At 39.3% G+C, this 21556-nt stretch overlaps 1 protein-coding gene and 1 long non-coding RNA gene across 5 annotated transcripts; one reads left to right on the top strand and one right to left on the bottom strand.

The window, feature by feature from the left end:
- Positions 1–42: 42 nt before the first annotated feature.
- On the top strand, positions 43–19007 carry KRIT1 (KRIT1, ankyrin repeat containing). Of its 3 annotated transcripts, XM_014940251.1 has the most exons (18): positions 43–110; positions 1123–1194; positions 2029–2154; positions 2584–2743; positions 4131–4223; positions 5089–5218; positions 6443–6686; positions 6977–7092; positions 7526–7669; positions 8708–8864; positions 9143–9250; positions 10909–11065; positions 11621–11772; positions 12414–12580; positions 14697–14784; positions 15902–16108; positions 16423–16539; positions 17290–19007. In XM_014940251.1, the coding sequence occupies exons 3-18, from the start codon at positions 2053–2055 to the stop codon at positions 17356–17358; spliced, it is 2211 nt and encodes a 736-aa protein (XP_014795737.1). In that variant the 5' UTR covers positions 43–110; positions 1123–1194; positions 2029–2052; the 3' UTR covers positions 17359–19007. The 3 variants fall into 3 exon arrangements, with proteins under 3 accessions (XP_014795737.1, XP_014795739.1, XP_014795738.1); XM_014940253.1 differs by lacking the exon at positions 43–110 and having other exon boundaries at positions 534–1194; XM_014940252.1 differs by lacking the exon at positions 43–110 and having other exon boundaries at positions 534–1324.
- Positions 19008–19120: 113 nt separating this feature from the next.
- LOC106886954 lies at positions 19121–21514 on the bottom strand. 2 transcript variants are annotated; one of them, XR_001411768.1, is made up of 4 exons: positions 21177–21514; positions 20808–21023; positions 19704–19836; positions 19121–19361 (listed from the first exon to the last, which is right to left on the bottom strand). It is a non-coding gene; the product is annotated as an uncharacterized LOC106886954 (long non-coding RNA). The 2 variants fall into 2 exon arrangements; XR_001411767.1 differs by lacking the exon at positions 19704–19836.
- Between the last annotated feature and the right edge of the window lie 42 nt (positions 21515–21556).

The raw sequence follows: 21556 nt of genomic DNA, 5'->3' as shown, positions 1-21556 counted from the left end.
GGGCGGGGACGGGGCGGGACGTGTCTCGGGCGCGGGGCCTGGGCGCTGGGCGCGGCGGAAGGATGCGGCAGGGAAGGCGGCGGCGGCCGGCACCACCACCACCGGGGAAGGCAAGGGCGGTCCCGGGGATATGGGAGCTGCTCCTGCTCCGTGGGGCTGCGGCGTGAGCCCCTCCCCGGGGTCCTGGGCACGACCGGGAAAGTTGGGGGGCGCTTCCCGGCCGTGAGGCACAGAGCGGTGGGCGGCTGCCGCGGCAGCCGGAGGTACTGGTGGTGTGGGGCCGCTTCCCGCCCGTCCTGTTTCTCTGGCAGCGGCCGGTCCCCCCGCGGCGGCGACCTCGCCGTGCTGAGGCGGGACAGCGCTGCGGGGGAGGCCGAGGCCGCCGCGGCGGCTCCGAACAGGTGAGCTTGCTGAGGCGCTCGGAATTCTTCGGGCGGGCGGCCGGCGTTGCCGTTCTTCGGACTCGTCCGGGCGGGGTGGTGTGGCCGTGTGTGCCGGCGGGCCCCGGGGTGCCGGCGGGCAGGGCCGGTGACGCTGGGAAAAGCCCAGCCGCGGCCCGTTCTCTAGAGCCGCATCCGCTGGGACGGGGGTGCGTTGTTGGCGCCTGGATTTGGTTCACTGGTAGCTCCTGCTGAAGCCGCTCGTCCTTATTGTAACGTCCTAGCAACCCCGCCCTTCCCCATCCTCTGCTGCTTGTTTGCTGGAGTCTCGTCGCAGCGCTCGGGGCTGGCTGTGTCCCAGACACCCTTACCCCGCCCGGGGCGGAGGGGGTTCACCCCCCGCTCACTCCCCTGCCGCCCGGGATGCCCACCGCAGGGTCCCTGCGCACAGGCCTGTCACCCCAACCCGGGGTATCCCGGTGCGGGTGAGGAAACCCGGGGAGCAGGCCTTTCCAAGCTGCTCGTACAGGGTGGTTGTTTCTTGTGCCTTTCAGAACATCTCAACCTATAAGCTCTTGCAAGTCACCACGTTGCTTATTTAATGTTTCTTGATGCTACTGTTTCTATTAGGATATTACTCTTCAAGTACCACCGTTAAATCGTCTAATTAACGTGTTTGTCTTAACAGAAGGCGAAAGCGTGTGTGCTGTTATTTATGTTGAGTTTTCTAATATGTTTTCAGGTACTGTGATCTCAGCAAAGCTACTGGACTAAGGGCACAAGAATTTGAAGATCTCTCTTTCTCCTAGAAGAGGTGAAGAGGCTAGAAACGTTAAACACTAAAAATCCTTGTGGAGGGACTAATCTGCAAAAAGCATGTGCTTACTCATGGCATGGAATGAAAGGGCGTTCATTTGCAGATGAAGAAAATGATCAGCTGGAAGGTGCTAATGGCCAGACATGACCTTCTTTCTCAGATCCAATGTGTGAAGTGATTTAAGCCTAGCATTTCCATAAAATGTTATAGGAATTGTCACTTCGGGTTAAACAGAAGGGTAAACAAAGTTTTAAATCCAAAAACCTCTGTCTGCTTTTTGCAAAAACTATAGACATACTCGTTTGAGAAGCTCAGTGTTTGAGTGAATTGTGCGCCAGTTTGCAGCCCCATGGAAGTAAAACTAATTAAATGAATCCATATTATAGTTTATTTTTATCAGCTTTGTTACTTGGGCTGTAGGCTATACTGTGTTTTACTGCCAGGGGCAAGGAAAATCAGGGGGTTTCTTGAGATCCTAGTGGATCTCATAGAAATACAGTACTTTGTCCTAGCACATTTTATAAATTACAGTGCTTGTCACTTTAGAATGGTTTTCTTTTTCAATTTCATATACTTTCCAGACTCCTAAAATTCTTTTGCTTTTTTTCTGGCTTGCAAAATGGTGAAGATATTTACAAAGTGGAAAAAAAGAACGTTATTTTTATTTTCAAAGTGGGTTGGGGGACAAGATTATTTGTCTTAAATCTATGTCATGTAGGATTTTCCTAAAACTAAACTTACTGCATTACTTTAGCATGCTGTTGGGTTTTTTTTGTTGTTTGTTTTTTGGTTTTTTTTTTTAACTGAACTTTACTTTCTGTTTATTCATAGTTTCCAGTGATAAAATAAGGAGAGATGGGAAACCCAGAAAACTTTGGAGATGCATATGTTGCTGTGATTCGTCCAAAAAATACTGCTAGCTTGAATTCTCGGGAATATCGAGCTAAATCCTACGAAGTAAAACTATTTCATTTTTTTTATTTATTATTTAAAGAAAAATAATTTATCATAAAGATATAATAATATAGCAAAAAGAAAATCTGACAATAAGATTGCTTAAATAATGTCTATGTGTGTCATATACCTACTCTGCATTGCCCTAGCCGTATGGTATTTGACGACTTTATGGTTTTGTAAATCTTTGTGTTTCATTCCATTTCAGGGACTTTTGCCCTGTGTGCTGCTTAGCACAGAGCTGCAGCCTTGGCTTTTGCTCTTTAACCTTACTGTTATGGAGCACATTCTGACTTCTTCATCTTGCTCCTCTGCATTCAATGCTTCTTGCATTTTGTTATTTTTTTTTACAGTGGTACAATAAATTAAAAAAAAGTTCTGTGCTTGTTTCAGTTGTGCTTAAACTCCTTTGGTTTTGTTATTGTTTGAAAGATTTTGTTGCTTGAAGTTCCCATTGAAGGCCAAAAGAAAAAGAGAAAGAAAGTTTTGCTGGAAACTAAACTGCAGGGAGGCACTGAGATAACCCAGAGCATCTTGGATTATGTATTGGAAGCCACCAAACCAATTTCACCAGCCAATCAGGGTATTAAAGGTAAGAAGATTTTAATCTGATTTACTGTTGATAGCTCTATAAAAATATTTTTAAAATTAAATGGGCATGGAAAGGTTGTGCAAAAGCATGAAATTAATTTTAAAAAAGAAGGTATGTTTTGAGGTTCATCAAAAAAGTGTATAGCTAAACCCCTTAATACCATTGTGTCCCTTTACCTTCCACCTGTATAAAATGCTTACTAAAAGATTTTTATTAAGTGAAACTTTGCCTGGCTGTACTACTTCACCTCAAGTTGAGATTTATAGCTAAACTTCTGGTAAACCAGATTGAAGTGGCTTTTTTATCATTAATTTCAGCTAAACACTTGGCTTGAACTAGTGTACCGATCGCTTCTGAAGTCAGTGTTGTTCAGGGAACAGTATCTATGTGAAAATATTTCTAGCATAACTGTCACAGATATAATTTGATTAGTACATTGTCTTTTTTATTGTTCTTGCATAGCTGGTCTAGCAAACAACCTCACACGTGTGCTGACAAAAATTGGTTTAGCCAGCATATTTCAGTTTCAGTTTGGTATAAACTACACTGAGTAAAGCACTTTTTGGTTGTTGGGTTTTTTTTTTCCGTATACCTCCTCTCTGCTTTGTAAGCAAGGTTATGCTGGGAAGGTTGTCAGTGCGGCCAGGACAATGCAGTGCTAACCATTTAGAAAAGGAATAGCTGGTTGCATGGTAGAACGTTGTGGGTGGCAGTAACTGGTGTTGGGTGGACTTAACAAATCCAGCCAAGTAGCAAAGACGAAAGAACACGATAGCATCAATACATATTGAGGAATGCCTAGTAAAAGCAAAACCTGTGCATTCCTTACACAGCTTAGAGAGTTTTCAGTTGACTCTCACAGAAGGTCCAAGCGTTAATATGCACAGCTTAGCATGGCCACTGCCAAAAGCAGCAGAGGTCAGAAAAAGCAAACAAAATGCTAAATTTTGTAAGAGTGGAAGGGAGGGTAACGTGGAAAATACTGCCATACCACTATATGAAGAAAGCATTCACCCTAACGTGGAATACGGCACACAGCTGTGCTTTCCTGTTTCAAAAAGAATCTTGTTTAACATAAAGATACATGGTTTTGGGTGAATGTTACAAAAAAATCAGGGATATAGAAAAGTTGCTATGAAAAAGTGGGTACACTCATGTCATTTTTCATGGTAATAGGTATATAGATATGTATGTTCTTTATTTTTTCATATGTATTTAGATTTTCTTAGCTTGCTTTACATTATAGTTCATAATAATCATCATTTTTTTCATCCTAGAAATTAGCAAGTTGAGTCTGGTAAGCTTTCAGATGGCCAATTCTAGATTGTTTTGTTGGATTTTTTTGTAAGCGAATTAATTATTTTGAGGTTTTTTAATACTGTGCTAGGAAAGCGTGTGGTGTTAATGAAGAAGTTTCCTCTTGATGGAGAGAAGGCAGGCCAGGAGGCATCACTTTACATTGTTCCAACTGTTGTGAAAGGTAACGTTGAGCATCATTTCTGAAGTTTAGTTGAGGGTTTATTAAAAATTTTTATTAATAAGCTATGTGGCTTTTTCTGTACTTAAACATTAAGAGTTGCATTCAGGTGGAATCTCTCTGAATATTTTCCAACTTGAAAAAGTTGCTTTAAGGAAAAAACTGGTTTTAATGTATTGCTTTTGTTTCTGTAACGATGGCACGCTTTTGTTTTAAGCTGTATTTGTTCACTTGGTTATATTTCAAAACATACATGTTAACATATATAGAATTTATTGAATGCAAGTGTGAGAGACATCCTGTTCAGTCCAGTGTGCTCTGAAAAGAATTCTCATTGAAGTCTGTAAACAGTTTTGTTTGAATAAGGAATGGTGAAAAAAAGTCTTTAGAAGACAAAGTAAATTGTTTGTCGGGAAAGTATTTTAAAAAAAAAGCCTGAAGTAAATGTCTCTGTGACTTTGGGGAAACTCCTTCATTTTTTCCTTACTGATAGGCCTTAAGGATAAAAACTATGAAATAAATAGCACTGTGGAGTTACCAAGAATAATAAATCGTTTTTCTAGACCTGAGTCCTATTCCTTTTTTTCTGGCAACAGTATACATTTAATATTAATTCCTCAGATAAAGCTGATCACACTGATGAAACAGTAACTGAACACTTCAAAGTTTTTAAGTCTACCATGTTGAGTTGTGAATTGTTACATAAGGATTGTAAGTAATTTCTATCAATTATCATTTGGAAAAAAATAAGTTACTCTAAAGTTAGAATACACTCACAGTTAGTTAGGAATGTGTTACTACAAAAGATGCAGAAGGGAAAATAAGATTCTTCTCATTGATGTGTCTTCAGAGTGTGTTTCCTTTTTAGATAATACAAAATATGCATACAGTCCTGGATGCCCTGTGTTCTACTGTTTACAAGACATCATGAGGGTCTGCAGTGAATCCAGTACCCATTTTGCTACGCTTACTGCAAGAATGTTAATTGCCTTGGATAAGTAAGAAATGCCATCAGTAAAGATACATTAAAATAGAAGCTAAACAAGATAATTTGTAGATGTAACACATGGTTTTTATAGCATTTTATAATTAAGGAGGAAATCATTGTGATACCGTAGTTTTTTCTATATGTTTATCAGAAACAAAAACATTGACAACAGATTTCTAAATCTTTCTAAAAATCTTCTTGCAAACTCAGGAGTGGTGTCCTTATCTAAATCAGGCAACTTTTGGAAGTTCTTGCTCACAGTGAATGTTATGCAAAATCATATAAAATACTAATGATTAATCTTCTATAAGTTAGATAATTGTCATCTTTAAGAGTATTTGCTGGAGTGTAGTAAAATTATCCTGTTAATTGCATACCATTAAGATTTGCATTTAAGTTAAACCTCCCTTTGGAAGGGGAGTGCATCTTCCCCAGCCATACAAAGTTACTTGCAGTAGGGAATTAAGTTTCAGAAAGATTAGTTGCTTAGACAGATTTATAGTAGTTTGAATATGTGAGCAGTTTTTTGGTCTCAAAAGCCCTGGGTTTTGTTGGGGTTTTGGTTTTTGGGGGGTTTGTTTTTTTGGGGTTTTTTTTGAGGTTTTTTTTTTGTCCTAAAGCCTTTCCATGCTATGTATGCAAGTACAATTGCACCTAAAAGAGAATAACCTTCAGCACAGCTTTGTGAAAAGGCAGGTGGTGGCCTACATGAAAGAGACTTAGCAGTTTAGAAACAGGACCTTCTGATTTTTTGCCTTTTCCCATCCCTCCTTAATGAAACACATGAGTTAGAAGGCTTAAGTCATCACAGATATTGAAACTTGACCTTAAAAAAAAAACTGATTTAAGTTTCAAAATTTCTATGTTGAGAGTAGCAATACTGATAAATGAAGAAAACAAAATGGTAACACGTTGGTGTGGTTAAGTATTTTCGCTATAACCAATGTTACTCTTACATCAGTTTATAATTTCCTTATGTTTTGAGAATTTGCATCTGCAGGAAATGTGTTTGAGCAAATACATGTGCTTAACTGTATTTGGTTAAAAAATTAACGTTTGGGGATTAATTTGGTGCTACAAAATTGGCTGTGCACATTACAATGATTTTTTTTTTTAAATTAAAATGTGTTATTATCATACATGCAACCCTTGATCAAACAAAATGATGGACAGACATGATGAAAATAGTCCTTTTCTACCTGAAAATGAATTACTTGGCCATTGTTTTCTGCAGGTGGTTGGATGAACGGCACACCCAGTCTCACTCCATCCCAGCTTTGTTCAGACCATCTCCTCTTGAGAGAATTAAAACAAATGTAATAAACCCTGCCTATGCTATAGAACCTGGTCAAACAGAGAGCTCGTTACACATGGGCTATACTGCCCTGGAAATAAAGAGTAAAATGCTGGCATTGGAGAAAGCAGATATGTGTATCTATAATCCTTTGTTTGGATCTGACCTTCAGTATACCAACAGGGTAAGAATTATACTTTCATTTTATATTTGTGAAACATACATACACATTCATTTTACAATTAATTACTTTATTTAATGTGAGTGTGTGCTTTATGTTTAACGTCATTGAATTTTTTCATTGCACACTTACTGCTAAATGGTTTTTCAAATCCTCACATTTGAACACCATTCTCTTTAATTATAAAATGTTACTATCGTAACATAAGAGAATATCTGGCCTGGATGGGGGATTGTTTAGCCAAATCTCAGTAAGATATTTTTTTCAGTTGTGTTTAAATTATGTCTTCACAGGTTGACAAAGTGGTAATAAATCCATACTTTGGCCTTGGAGCACCAGACTATTCAAAGATTCAGATTCCTAAAAGAGAGAAGTGGCAACGTAGCATGAGCAGTGTCACAGAGGACAAGTATTATGTTACATTCCTTTTTCGTTAATGGATAATTTTGTTTTATTATATTACGGCAGTACTTGGTAGGCTTGGTCAGAATGAGATTCCTCTTACTTCCGGGCTTTACTGCATAAATACCTATTTTATAAGAATTCTATTTGAAATTTCTGAGTACTGAAACACAACAATTAAAGGATAGATTAAGAAAGGTTTAAATGATAAACGTTAGAGAAGTGTGTCTTAGCATAACAAATATGGCTGTGGCTTGATTACTGCATGATGAAAATGCTAGTTGTGTGAATACTGGCACATTTTAGATTCATAAGCTTCATTTTTATTCTTCATGTAGATTTGCAGTTAGTGCACTGTTATTAATTTTAAAAAAGTTGATGTTCTCAACTATTGAAATGCTGAACTGTATTTTCCTCCTGTTTCCTCTTTTAATTCATAGGGAACACCAGTGGGTAGATGATTTCCCCCTTCACCGCAGTGCTTGCGAAGGCGACTCTGATTTGCTGAGCCACCTTCTGGATAAAAAGTTTTCTGTTAATCAGTTGGATAGTGACCACTGGGCACCTATCCATTATGCGTGTTGGTGAGTCAGATGAATATAGTTTTGCCAATCAAGTGCATTCTTGCTGTTGATTCTTTAGCAGTAATCATTCATGTCATTTATCATGCAGACTCAGAAATGAGAAATAAAAAAAGCTTGAGACTTTTTATACTTTGACTTTAATATATGTTAGTGTTAACCTTCTGAAGAGTAAAAGATTGCTTCAGGTTTTGAGATATAATTTCAATCTGAGTGGTTTCAGAAGGGACCAGGCAGATCGTATCACCTAGCATGTGTCTGTTGCCTCTTGTATCTGTCCTGAAGCATCTGTTCTAATTCCTGTTGGATACTGGGTCTAGTTTAGTGTGGTAACTTTTACAGTCTTTGTTGGTTAAAAGCTGTGAGCAGTTTTACAGCAATAGCTGAGCTGAGCACGGTTTGGTGATAGCCAGGCGTTGAGTGGGAAGCTGAACTAGGTGATCTACACAGGTCAACTTGTCTGACTATAATTGTGATGGTTTCATCTGTAAGTGCTTGAGAGCTTTCCTCAGTTGTTGTAAAAATGCTTCTGTTTTATTTTTAATCTTCTGTATTTATAGTAGTGTCTGATGATATGAATAACATGAAAATCAAATTTTGATATTAAAAAAAAATAATTTTTAGTGTTTGCCAGAAAGTTTGCATAAACAGTATACAGAAAATTTACTAGTTACCAGTGTGAGGCTTGAGTACTCGGGATCCATCTGCATGACAATCAGAAGCTTTACTCTGATTCTCTCACAGATTTTTTTATTTTATTTTATTTTTCAGGCAAGGCTGAATTACCCAAACTTAGCTAATTCAAAGCAAGGTTCAGCTTGTCTGTAATTAATCCAATAAATGGTTACTAGACCAATGGTTACCAAAGAAGTGCAGAACTGATACTAATTTCTACAAACTTATTAACATTCCATTGTCATTGGTGCCATTTCAAAGCTAAAAACTCTTAAACATGGAAATACACTTTTCATATTTAGGACTATCTGAAAAAGATTTTATCTCATGTTTGCTGTGTCTGTTCTGCTATAAACCTGTCTGCAGGTATGGAAAAGTTGAAGCCACTCGAATGTTGTTGGAAAAAGGGAAATGCAATCCAAATCTTTTGAACGGCCAACTTAGCTCTCCTCTTCATTTTGCTGCTGGAGGTGGGCATGCTGAAATAGTACAAATTCTTCTAAATCATCCAGAAATTGACAGAGTAAGTTCTGTTTGTGTATAGAAATAACAGTTTCAGCAACAGTTTCAAGCTTGTTTCTGTGAAATATTTTGTGTCCAGACCACAGTGTGTAAACACAATGATCCTGTTGAGAGATTACCAAAAAATGTTTAAATATTTTTCATTACCTCTGCTTTTCCCATTGGATATCAAGTAAATGTTCAAAAGCTAGGATCAAGGATTTTCAGTATATGAAAAAATGTGGAAATGTTTGTCTGTCTCCAGTGAAAACAATGTATTATCAGTGTTTCTGTTTGTAGCACATTACCGATCAACAAGGAAGATCTCCACTGAACGTCTGTGAAGAGAACAAACAAAATGACTGGGAGGAAACTGCAAAACTGCTGAAGGAAGCCATAAACAAACCTGTATGAGTGTATTTTCTAAGTAGTTTAAAGTTTCTATTTAATTTACACATAAACCTGTAGAAAAGTTAGGCTCACAGCTGTTGTTGGAAACGTGCAGTGTACTGGAATTCCTAGTGTAAATATCGACAAACTGAGGCTTTGTCTCTTTAAATGTTTCTATCTATATTTATTGATCAAGAAATACATGCCAGAATGAAATGTGATGTTTTTATCTACTTGTAGGAACATCATATCAGCTGCCCATTTTATGTCTACTTTTGATCACAGAAGCACCACTTGCCATATGTGTTGTTGCATGTCCATGAACAGGAGCGTTCAGCTGGCTAAATGTAGGCTGCTACAAAACAGGCTTCACTTCGGTGTATGCTTTCTTAGCCCTTGGCCATCAGTGGGGATCTAGCCAGGATAGTAAAGAAAATTTACGATACGATTTCTGTCATCCTGAAGTAGATTTAAAATTAGACAAATATAAAAGCACTTGTTCCTTTTCTTTGACTTCAGACGCAACTTGTACCTCTGTAGGTAGGTGGCAGTAAACCTGTGAGTTTCTCAAGATTTTTAAATTCTCTTCATTTCACTCTACATGAATGAAACTCCCAAAATAATTAATGAATTTACCTCCTTTATTTTAGGGATTTTATTATGCAGTTGATTAAATGGCATGTGTGTGTCTAATGACTAAAAGACTAATGTATGCATTTTAAGTAGTTTTCACAGCATAGTAGGTGATATTACCTTGTTGCTTATTATGATTGAATTAATACCTTAAAATAAAAAAAAAAGATAGAAGTTACTCCAATAGGACACAGTGACTACTGCAGCAAAAATAGACTGATCTTTTCCATTCCAGCCTCATTTTCAGTCAGTTGTCATTTTCCAAGGCATTCTTTTTTTCCTTTTTTTCCAGAAGTTTTTAGGATTGATGTCTCAGTTCTTGACAACTAAGTAGATTTGAAGAAGGGAAATAACAAATTCCTGCAACTGTTTTATTCAAGCAGCTGAAACATTTAACCCAATAGAGATGAAAACAAGAAGTTTCATTGATTTATGACTTGTGTGTATATGCTTTAAGCACCTGATTCATGTTTAAGTACATCTTTCAGGAGGCATACTCTGGGCCCATATGCAATTCAGGGAAAGCTATGGGGGTTCTGGAGGGGCAAATGATTTATTTTTAGTAATATTATAGAAGTGCTAAAAGATCTTAGATTGTATTCTTTCTGTACTGGGGTCTGTGTAAAGGGTGGTGCTTCCCTCCAAAAAATAAGTCTTTTTAGTATAGACTAATGAGGGCAATAATTCATAACCTGCCAGTAGTAGTGAGGTGGACATTTTGGGATATGCATAGGCAGATGAGCCCAAATCCCTCCTGGAACTTTTAAATGCCTTCTTGCCTTTGAGTTCCACAGACATGAAGTCTCAAAAATATCAGTAAGCTCTTTCTTGGAGTTCTTGTGGTAAAAAGCACCATATAAGAACACGCGTAGGACATGAAACAAGCAGTTTTGATAAATAGTAAACATGCAGGAGTTGTGCAGTGCTCTTTTCCCTAACAACATGGATGTTGTTGAATTATAGTAATATTGCTTTTCTCTTCAGAAGCACCAACAGAAGGGATTTTAACAAGTTCTGTTTAATGTGTTTAAATGTTTATGTAGTATGAAAAGGCACGAATTTATCGTATGGATGGGTCATATCGCTCTGTTGAGTTGAAACATGGAAACAATACTACTGTACAGCAGATAATGGAGGGGATGCGTTTGTCTCAAGAGACCCAGCAGTACTTCACTATCTGGATCTGCTCTGAGAACCTCAGTAAGTAATGAGGAAAATTGTTATACTTGAGACTTTATTGTAGTTTTTTTATCTCTGCTTGCCTTTAGAGGAAAACAGTACTTTCTTAGGAAAATAGGAAGCATGCTCTCTGACGGTTCTGTACCAACACCTTTCTGCCAGCTTTTAAAAACCATCCTTTAGGAATTAATTTGTATCTAGACTGACAGTGCCCCTCCCAGAGACTCTAATCCCTGTAGGTCTCCCTCTTTAGATCTTTTGTATAGGGACTGAAACCAGTTTTTCTATTTCCTCTGCTTAAGCTGTCCTGCTGGCTCAACTCCCAGCCTTTACAGTCTGATGTCTCCAAACTGTGCCTTCAGAGCTATAGAGAGATTCTGCATTTTAGCCATTGTTTTGGTACCCCGATAGGTCTGACCCTGTGTCACCGTGGCATCTAGAATGTATTTCGTCTAGGAAGTTTGGTCCAGATTGCCTTACTGTTACAGGGCGCCTTTGCTGTCATAGTTCTTGCTGCTACTTTACCTGTTTGTTTGTTTGTTTGTTTGTTTAAAAAAAACACCCATTATTTTTCAGGCCTCCAACTGAAGCCATATCACAAGCCTTTGCAGCATATTAGAGACTGGCCTGAAATATTCACTGAACTGACAAACTTGGATCCTCAAAGGGAAACTTCACAGCTTTTCCTGAGAAGAGATGTGAGACTTCCACTGGAAATAGAAAAAAAGGTCTGTACGTGGAAGTGATAGCATGTCAGTCAGAACGCTGTGACCCATCAACGCTCAGTGTGTTTAATGACTGTAGTAATTTCCAAGCTTATTTAAACTGGCCCGCTCCTCTCCTTTTCTGTAATAGTTTTGAGTCTTTAGTTTCCTCCTTCCTTCTCACCTTCCTGCCCTCTCTTCTCTCTCTCTTTCTCACTTTCCCAGCTGTCTGGTTTCTCGTAAGTCTGTGTGCCTCAGTCTTTATCTGTCTGTCATACAGCTAAAAAGAACTTACCCCGGTTTTTTTGTCTTCCTTGTGCTGTGATTTTTCAGGTATTTAATTGGTCAATTCTGAATGGGATTATTCAAACATCTTATTGAAACTGGATTCATGGGTAAAGAAACCCACAGATGTCAGTATTTCTGTGAACCTTTTGATTGGGCATGGTATGCTAGTCACCTTTAATTTGTAAGTGTGTGAGATCAGTGAAGTGTTGAATTAGGTCAATGAAAATATGCCCTTTTTTCTATTACAAAGCATTACTAAAATTCATCATTCAGTCAGGATCCCACCTTTGTCTTCTGTCTCTGAATTGATGAGAAATTGTATTTATAGCTCATTTTCTTTTACAAAAAAAATCATATTACTTAAATCTTTTCAACAGATTGAGGATCCATTGGCTATTCTTATCCTTTTTGATGAAGCCAGGTACAATTTACTGAAGGGTTTCTATACATCACCTGATGCCAAGCTGATCACACTGGCAAGTCTGCTTCTACAAATAGTCTATGGAAATTATGAGAGCAAGAAACATAAACAGGGCTTTCTAAAGTAAGTATGTGCATTTAAAAACTTTAAAATTATAGGTTTAGGTTAAGTGTTTTTAGGTTGCGCTTAGAATGGAACTCTTAAATTCTAGGTATGGCTTATTTATTATTTTTATCCGTTGCTGAGCTCTAGTTCAGACTAATTGCATAACCCTTCTAGCATTAATAGAAGCTGGATGTAGAGTCTGATAAATATAATAATGTTAATTATTGCAGTCCCAGGCAGAGAGATGGAGGTTCTGTACTCCGTTAAGTCTATACTGAGCTACAGTAATACCAAAATAAGTAACAGTATTCGTGCCAATGGAGGGTTTGACAGGACTGAGACTTTGGACGACGCTGAAGAAGCCGCTGACTATGTCCAGTTAGACTAGCTTCGGGGACTGGCTGTCCTCCCTCTTTGAAGAGGACAGACAATGCAGAGATATTATTTCTGTTCTGTGGTTTGTATGTGAACTGTTACACCAAACTGGTCAGAAATAGAGCATCAGTAGGGCTCTGCCAGATCGTGCCTTTCTCTCCCCTTCTCTCTGCTTGCCAGTACAAGGGTATCTGAGCTGTTCTGGGTATGGCTTTTTCCTCCCACATGCATTTCTACAGCCGTATTTCAGCAGGATTTCAGTTCTCTGCTGCGTGTGCACCTCCACCCCCCACCATCTCCCTCGGTTCATTCATGCTCTGAACAGCTTTGCCGCTCTGGAGTGCTGCCATACTTCTCAGCCCTTCTCATTCACAGCATCAACTCAGCTCTCTTGGCTTGCTTTTTTTGGTTGTATTCTCCACCATCAGTAAATGGGGGTGCGTTTTCTGCTACAGCTAACGCAGACGTAAGCGCGGGTGGCCTCTGGAAGGGCTGGCTGTACTGGCTGTGCTTGTTCATTCCTTCCTCTTCCTTCTGTCAGAAGCAGAGACTGTACCATTACACAGTGAGCTAGGGGAATGACAGGAAAACCTTTCGGTGGGCTGTTCAGTCCATTCCATTCCGCCATTAGCCCATGTCATCCTGCAGTTCCACGGTTGGTAGGTGAGCATCAGGAGGAGTGGGTGTAGGTGTGACCGCCGACCCGCAGGAGGCTGCAGTTGAAGGCAGCTGCCTTTAATACGGAACCGCCTTCTGCCGAATCCCAGCAGCTGCAGCGCGGTGTTCCTTTCCGCACCGAGGCAAATCAGCAACAGGGCTCCGAGTGCATCCTGCTCAATGGAAGTGTTTGACTCTTACAGACAGGACTACTTGGAAAGATAGTTTGGGCCGGATAAAGAGATTTGTGGACGTTTGGGTGTGGTTTCCACCCATATTAAAATGGAAGTGTTGGTAAATATCTTGCCTTGCTCTTCTTCAGATGGATGAAGAGATTTATATTCTGAATATTTTTGTAGTTCACTAAATGTTTATTAAAAGACAGGTCATTTAAAAAATATATCCAGGCTATTGTTAGTATGAGAGTATCCTGGCCTTAAAGATCTGGATGCGTTGTCCTGTGCAGGGCTTTTGCTTGGTAGCTCACGTGTAACTGAGAAATATGGTTTAAAAATGACTAAATAGATTGTACCACTAAGTTTTGAGTTTCCTGTGGTTTGGGTTGGGGTTTTTTTGGTTTGGTTTGGTTTTTTAAGTCACTTTATATAAATAGCTTCAATTCCGTGTCATGTAATATTAAACTTTCACGTGGAAGTTAATCGGGCTAAGTCCCTGGTGGTGCTGAATACAGCAATGAAGGGAAGAGTATCTATAGGCTGTCATCTTTTCCCAGTATGTGATACTCTGGTGTTAATGGCTGTTCATATACAATTTTGGCTTCCAAACTGGAATTCACTAAACTGGCCTGTAACCAAGGAAGAGCCTCATGCTCTGCTGCGAGCATTTCCTCTCCCTGTGTCTGTGTGCAGGACACAAAGTGTGTCACACAGAGCTGGATCTCCACTAACAAGCTGAGAATCACACTGTATCTCAGGAAGCCTTAGCTTACGTTTCAGGAAAGCTTCTCACCTGATGAGACAAGATAGAGTAGGATCTGACTGACTGCTCAATATGAGGCTTGAAGATGGAAATTGGCAGACTTTGTTTTTTTCCTCTTTGTTTACTGAAGAAAAACTTTTTTTCTGCTTTGTTTTTCTCTTAGTGAAGAAAATCTAAAATCTATAGTACCAATCACTAAACTAAAAAGTAAAGCCCCTCATTGGACAAACAGGATACTTCATGAATACAAGGTGAGATAAAGAACAGAAAATCCTGTCTTAACTTTTTTTGACTCTCTGGTTGACAGTTAATGAATAACAATACAGGTATATAAAGCCAGAAATGTGGATGTTCTGTTGTCATCTGTGCATTTATCTTCAGCATGTCTATTGGGGATATCGTCAATGCAGACATACGTGTAAAGAAATCTGCTCTGGCTTGTATTTTCACATCTGCTTGTAGCAATAGATCCACAAAGTCATTTTTGCCAGTATAACTTCTATGTTAGGGATCCAATAGCCATGATTTTGGGATGTAAGGGAAGGGGAAAGGAGTTGCAATCTCTTCTTCCAAAGATATTTGTATATTTTGCATTTTAAAAATGGCTATGTAGAGTTCAGATAAGCTGTAATGCAGGGTGAGGATCTCAAGAGGTTGGTTGCATCCACCACACCCAGTGTGGTAACTCTTGAAGACATGAGTTCTTCCTTAAGCCTGTGCCTTCTCATCTGGAGCATGGCCCAGCCAAGTTTTGTGTTTGTTGAGGTACTTCACATCAGTCTGTTTTGAGGTGGGAGCACTCCAGCGATCCTTTGCTGTGACTATTTCACTCTACTGAAGAGGAAGAAACAGAAGCCTATCTCATTCTGAATGAGGGCTCCACTAAAGAAAAGAAATCTGCACCTCTATTTTGCTTAGAAAAGAAAAAAATAAATCCGTGGTTTTTTGGGGGACGTACATCCCCCAGAAGAGGTTCATCTTACCGTGCCTCACTGGATTGGACCCCTTAAAGGAGGAAGAACGCTTAGTGTTAAGAATCATGATGCTTTTAGTGTCAGTTGGGTGCGTAGCTGCTCATCCTGCAGGAGTCCCACATCTGAAAGGCAAAACTGTGGGGCCCTGCAGAGGTCAGGTGTCTGTGGCTATGATTTTTGAGGCTCATACAGGCACGTGCTTTCTGCCTCCGGTCTCTTCGGGCATCTGAGCCTTTCTGTGGCTCTGGGGTTTAATTTAGATATAGAAAACGGTTGCTGGGAAAGCACTTCGGGAATACTCATTTAGCGGGAGTTCCACTAAATAGTGGATTTTCTTTAACCAACCACAACTATTTGGGAAGACTTGTTGATTGCCATTGTTCTTTATTTCTAGAACCTCAGCACGAGTGAAGGTGTAAGTAAAGAGATGCATCACCTTCAGCGCATGTTCTTGCAGAATTGCTGGGAAATTCCTACTTACGGAGCAGCCTTTTTTACAGGACAGATATTCACCAAAGCAAGTTCAAGTAGCCATAAGGTCATCAAAGTGTACGTAGGAGTAAATGTAAAAGGGCTGCACCTCCTCAACATGGAAACAAAGGTCAGCTGGATTGAACTGCCAATGATAACTGATAAGCTTAATTCCGTTCTCTTAAATCCTTTCTGCTACCAGTCATTTCACATCACACTGTGTGGTTAAACTTGACTGGGAAAATTTCCACAATTTTTATAAGATCTTTATAAGGCACTACTAAGAGAAAGCCTTGTGTTTTTCCACTTGGCTACTTTATTAGATACAACTAGATTGTGGAACGTACTGTTATTAGTCAGAGTCTTGTCTAAGTGAACTAAGAACAGTTCAATTTTTAAGTGGAGAATATTTTCTGAGTGTCATTTTCCTACATTTCATTGTAGGCTTTACTTATCAGCCTAAAATATGGTTGCTTTATGTGGCAGTTGGGAGATGGAGATACCTGTTTTCAAATCCACAGTCTGGAAAACAAAATGAGCTTTATTGTGCATACCAAACAGGTAAGCATTGCCATTTTTTTTATAAACTAGTCAGACTCCTTTCCTGAGGTTGACCACCCTTGTACAGTATAAAAGAAGCCCAAGCCAAGCCCCCCCCCAAATAGTCTTAAAACTTTCTTTTTAATATTTCAGAATGTTTGCTTGTTTTCCTAGCCTTTAGGATTCAAAATACATAAAATGCATCTGTAATCATTAGGGTAAATGTTTTTTTATTAATTGAAACTGTTGCACATGCCCAATCCCACGGTAATTCAAAATATGATGAGAATCATGGAGTTAGAGCTGGTAACTTTGTTGTCAAAACTGGTGGAGTTAGAGATTAGAAAAAACTGAGGATCTCTAAAGGCCATGTTAAGAAGCAACTGCAATTTCTCCCATTAACATTTGATAGTGTTTGTGGATGTCTGGTGGAAAATGCTTGTTTTACCCGTAAGTCTGCATGAGGGGTAACAATGCCATGCTAAAATGTGCATTGAATTACAACTTGAGTATCTTGCATACTTTGACAGTAGTTGCCTTTGATTCTTATCAAAGCACCTATCAAAACCACCTTAACTAAGGTGGTTACCGGGAGTGATTCAATGTTTTGAAACTTTCTGGTATCTGAGAAAAGTCTAGGTTTTGTTTTCCTTATTTCTAAAATGATGCAATTTCTTACTTACTGTATCTACTTGCATTTGTCATATGCTTAAGTTAATTGTGTCATAGTTCTGAAATGCTGTTATAATTTCATTGTCTATATTTATATAGGCAGGTCTTGTCGTAAAACTTCTGATGAAGTTAAATGGCCAGTTAATGCCAAGTGAAAGAAATGAATGATGGGAATGAACAACAGTTATGAAGCAGCATCTTACAGCTAAGCAAAAACCCACTTACTGCTCATGGTAACAGAAGACTTCCATGTACATGAATTTTACACAATAGAAAAGTCAATTTGTAGTTTTTTAACTTTGTACAGAAGCTGCATGGTTTATTTTTTTAAAAAAACCCTATACAATATATTCATTATTTTTATAAATAGTTTTGTGTTTCATATATAAGCTATTGTAGGTCTTGAGCTTAACCAGTAAAGTTAATGAAATGTAAATGGTTTACTGAGTTGGGCGAGCATGAACCAAGAAAGGCGTTTGTTCCCAGAAGACTATGGGACTGCCAGTGCCATTGAACAAGTGTCAGTTAAACTATTTACCTTTCATGTCATTCTGTGGAACATCAAGGAGGTTTTATATGTTACAGTATTTTGTAGACACACTTTAAGATACTGTTGGTAAGTATGCTAAAAAGACCAGCCAGACCTTTGAGCAACTTTTGATAAACTCTTGTTTTTTTATTTGTCCTGACAAATGTTATAGCTGGCTTTATTTTTACTCTTTGCTTTCTCATACTTTGTATTCATATTTATTCTAAAATATTGCATGAGGATGTCAAAAGGGAAATACTTTAAATCATTCAGAAGCCATATTAAATGTTTAGCATGCTTGTTTTTTTAAAAAAAAATGGATTGTTACTTTTGCTGTGCAATATAAAATGTGTATATGGAGGAGGGGGAGACACAGATTTACAAATTAATCTTACTCAGAGGACTTCAGGACATTCATTGAATCTTACCCTGGATTGCAACACACCCGCAGTAATGACAACTCACGTAGGAGGTACTCAGTTATTTATGTTAAACTAATTTTCCTAGTCATTACTTCAGTTCCTTGAGGCTACATAGCAGTGCAGGATGCAGGAATGAAGACTGACAGTGTAAAGAAGGCAGATGCATTTTGTAAGCGTCCTGTCTGCTCCTTGCAGGGTCAGTAGTGACTCTCAACAAGTTGGGTCTCAAGTATAAGGTGGGGACCCTGTGCAGTCTGAAACACATCCTTGTATGTTAAAATAGTATCCATAACACACATCTGGTTGTATTTCAGGGTTTTAAGTGCACTTGACTATTTCTTCTACGTAAACTGCATGCTGAAACAGTGTGCAATATTTTGTAAAAAAGATTTAAAAAATTAGCACTTGCCTCTAAGTTTTCAAATAAAAGTTAAAATGAATGTTTGGAACTGCTGTTGTGTAGTAACTTCACTTACACCTTACTACTAGTAAGTGCAGTTTAAGAAATTAAAGTAGTAAGCAGTTTAAAAAAGTGAACAGGAGACTCTTGTATTTTGTAATCTTCATAGCAAGCTATACTTTTCTATGTAAACTTATCTGGCATAAATAACAGTAAATTTTCATGGATTGTTATATTTTATTTAAGGTAAATAATGCAACAGTTGGGTCCTTCACAGTGCATCCTTGCTATCAGTTGGCACTGGTATCAGAAATACACTTCTCTACATAGCACTTTGTTAGAAAACTAGAGGAAAAATGTTAAAATGTGTCATGCTATTGAACAATAGTATTAATATGCCTTATTGCTGTATAGTTCTTTCTGCTAAATTCTTATTTATTACTACCTAATAAACTTTGCAACAAGTCGTGTTTGTTGTTTTATTATTGCAGCCATTGTGAAAGTGCCATCAAATATCTTAGCAAGGAGGTGTTATGTGCAAATTTTGTACCAGGCTCATCTTTGCAAGGTGTGTGGGAAGATCATCAGAGAGGATTTAAGGGAGGTCCTACAGTGACTACAAACTAAGGCAGTGCACCTCGGAACCACATCAGGAAAACTGAAACCTGTTAGTCCTGGGAAACCAGAAGCTTGCAGATGTTGTGTCAGTGGAGCCGCTCAGCAGCGAGAAGTCCGGTTTCCTGGCAGGCTGCTGGCACCTGGGCACATCAGCGTTTCCGTTGTGTTGCTGTGACAAGGAAGGTGAGTACAATTCTTTCATCTAAAGTGGGGAAATGAAAAATCGGAACAGAGAAAAGTCTCATACTCTAGAGACCACTAGTAACGACTCTCCTACCTGCACCAAACAAAAAAAAATCCCACAAAACCAAAAGAAAACAAGCTGCAGGAATGGCAAGTCTGAAAATTATCCCTTTGTAACCAGGAGACACTCAGCTCAACTCCTGTAGCTTTAGCCAACAGGCACTTTTTAAAAAGCCAATATTTGAGAGTAGAAAACTCCAGCCAGGCAGCACAAGGCAAAATAACTACTGAAAACTTAAAACTTTGAAAAAGGCACAATTCTATCAAGTGGATTAATTAATTGTTAGCCTAGCACACTGACCTGAGGACAGTCTATCTTGAAGTGCAGACCTTGCTTTGGGTGAGGAGTGAACCCACCTAGAACTGGGTGCCTTTTGCGACGGTGAAGCAAAACCTGCAGGATCTGAGGTTAGCCATTGTGTTGCCAGCCAGATCTGCTGCAGAAAATAGACTGTTACTGTGAAAACACAGGCACAGGCTCAACAGAAACAATGTATGTGGTTTGCAAAGGTCCCACTTGACCTTTAAGGTTTTTTGTTAATTCGAGATCAGGATATTATATTAATTTTGTACAACTTTACCCCATCAGCAGAAAGACTTACATTAAAGGAACTAGGAAAAAATGTTGATCTATTTGAGGGACTCATGTTTAAAGACTTAAAAAGTGAGACGGTGTAAATCTGCCTGTAAGGTGAGAGGAAAAGACCAAGTAATGCCTTTGGTTTGTCAAGTGAAGCTGTGAAAATACTGTTTATGATGATATATCGTAAACAAAGGTTTAATGTAGTAAATTAGAAGTTTAAAGCAGGAAGAATGTACAAACAGAGCTCCAGAGAACTGTGGAACATCTGCTGAGCAACCTCTTGTCAAGAAAGAAATCGCACATCTCTGATATATGTTTTGTGATCTGTAGTCTATTTTCTGAAAAAACAAGGTATTGAAGTGGTAAGCACAGCAGTAAAATAGTCCCCCCTTTTTTTAGGGTCAACAAAAGTAGGAGACTTCACAAATGCGGAAGAAGTCTAGGTTTTTGTCAAGATGTCTTACAAGTGCTAGCTCAGTCTAGCAATGTTAAAACATGTTATTCCACATAGGTGTCAGACTTACAGTTTGATTTCTTAAAAACAGTGATAAGAATCAATTAGCAACCCAGAAAAAGGAACAGTGTCTCTGGAGAAAGATGAAGATTAAATTCCAAGGCATCTAAATACGAAAGGACTAAACAAAAGCTTTTGTGAGATTCCAATTAATGATGCTAGGAAAGACCCATTACATTCATCAGAGAATCCTAAAGTAGCTGACCTAACTTTGAAAAGTTTGAGTGATACTTCACATGAAGTTCCTATAGGAGCTGGCAATGAGCAAAGTGATAACGTGGCTGAAAATAGATCAAGAAGCGATTTACCTGAAAAAAGATATGAATGTGAATCCTCAGCTGAGATGAACGCTGCCACAGTGTCTCAAGGTGTGAGAAAACAGGCACTGCTTGTGTCAGCCAAAAAGGGCACTGGAGAACTGAACCCAGTCCTTGCAGAAGCTGTCAGTGGAGGTGCCAGACCAGACCTGTCACCATCAGTGGTGAATCCTGGACGTGATGAAAATGGACCAACATATATGTTGCCTGAAGAAAAACATGAGAATTTCACCCTTAGACTAAATGATAAGGGACTAGGGCATGGGCTTCTGCTTGCCTTTGAAAAACAAAATTTAAATATTTGCTGAAATAAACCCAGTGCATTCAAATACAGGTAATCTAAGCTGGAAATCCTGATACCTGAAAGAAATAGACCGGCTCTGTTGCCACCAGGTAGATCCTTACTTCATAAACTAAGGGTACTGAACGTCAGTCACCACCAGGGACCGTGTCTCCCCGAAGGACTGTCCAAGCTTGTAAGTATTAAGGAGCTCCTTCCCAGTCGCTACAACGTCGATGAATATCCCTTCGCACTGGAAAGCCTTTAGGCTTCGCAGGCAACAAGGTAAACCCATTGCTCAGGGCCAGCCCGAGAAGCCCCGAGCTCGGGATCCCGAGCGGCCGCCGCTCCTCGCTCCGCCCTCAGGGCGACACCGCCCCCGCGCGAGGCCCCCTCCCCGCCCGCCGCCAACCACCGCCTCCGTCCCGCCCACCGCCCCGCGCCCGTCCAATGGCGCCTC

This window comes from Calidris pugnax, unplaced genomic scaffold, assembly GCF_001431845.1.
Source record: "Calidris pugnax isolate Ruff unplaced genomic scaffold, ASM143184v1 scaffold76, whole genome shotgun sequence".
NCBI lineage: Eukaryota > Metazoa > Chordata > Aves > Charadriiformes > Scolopacidae > Calidris > Calidris pugnax.
This window is presented reverse-complemented; position numbering and strand designations above follow the sequence as displayed.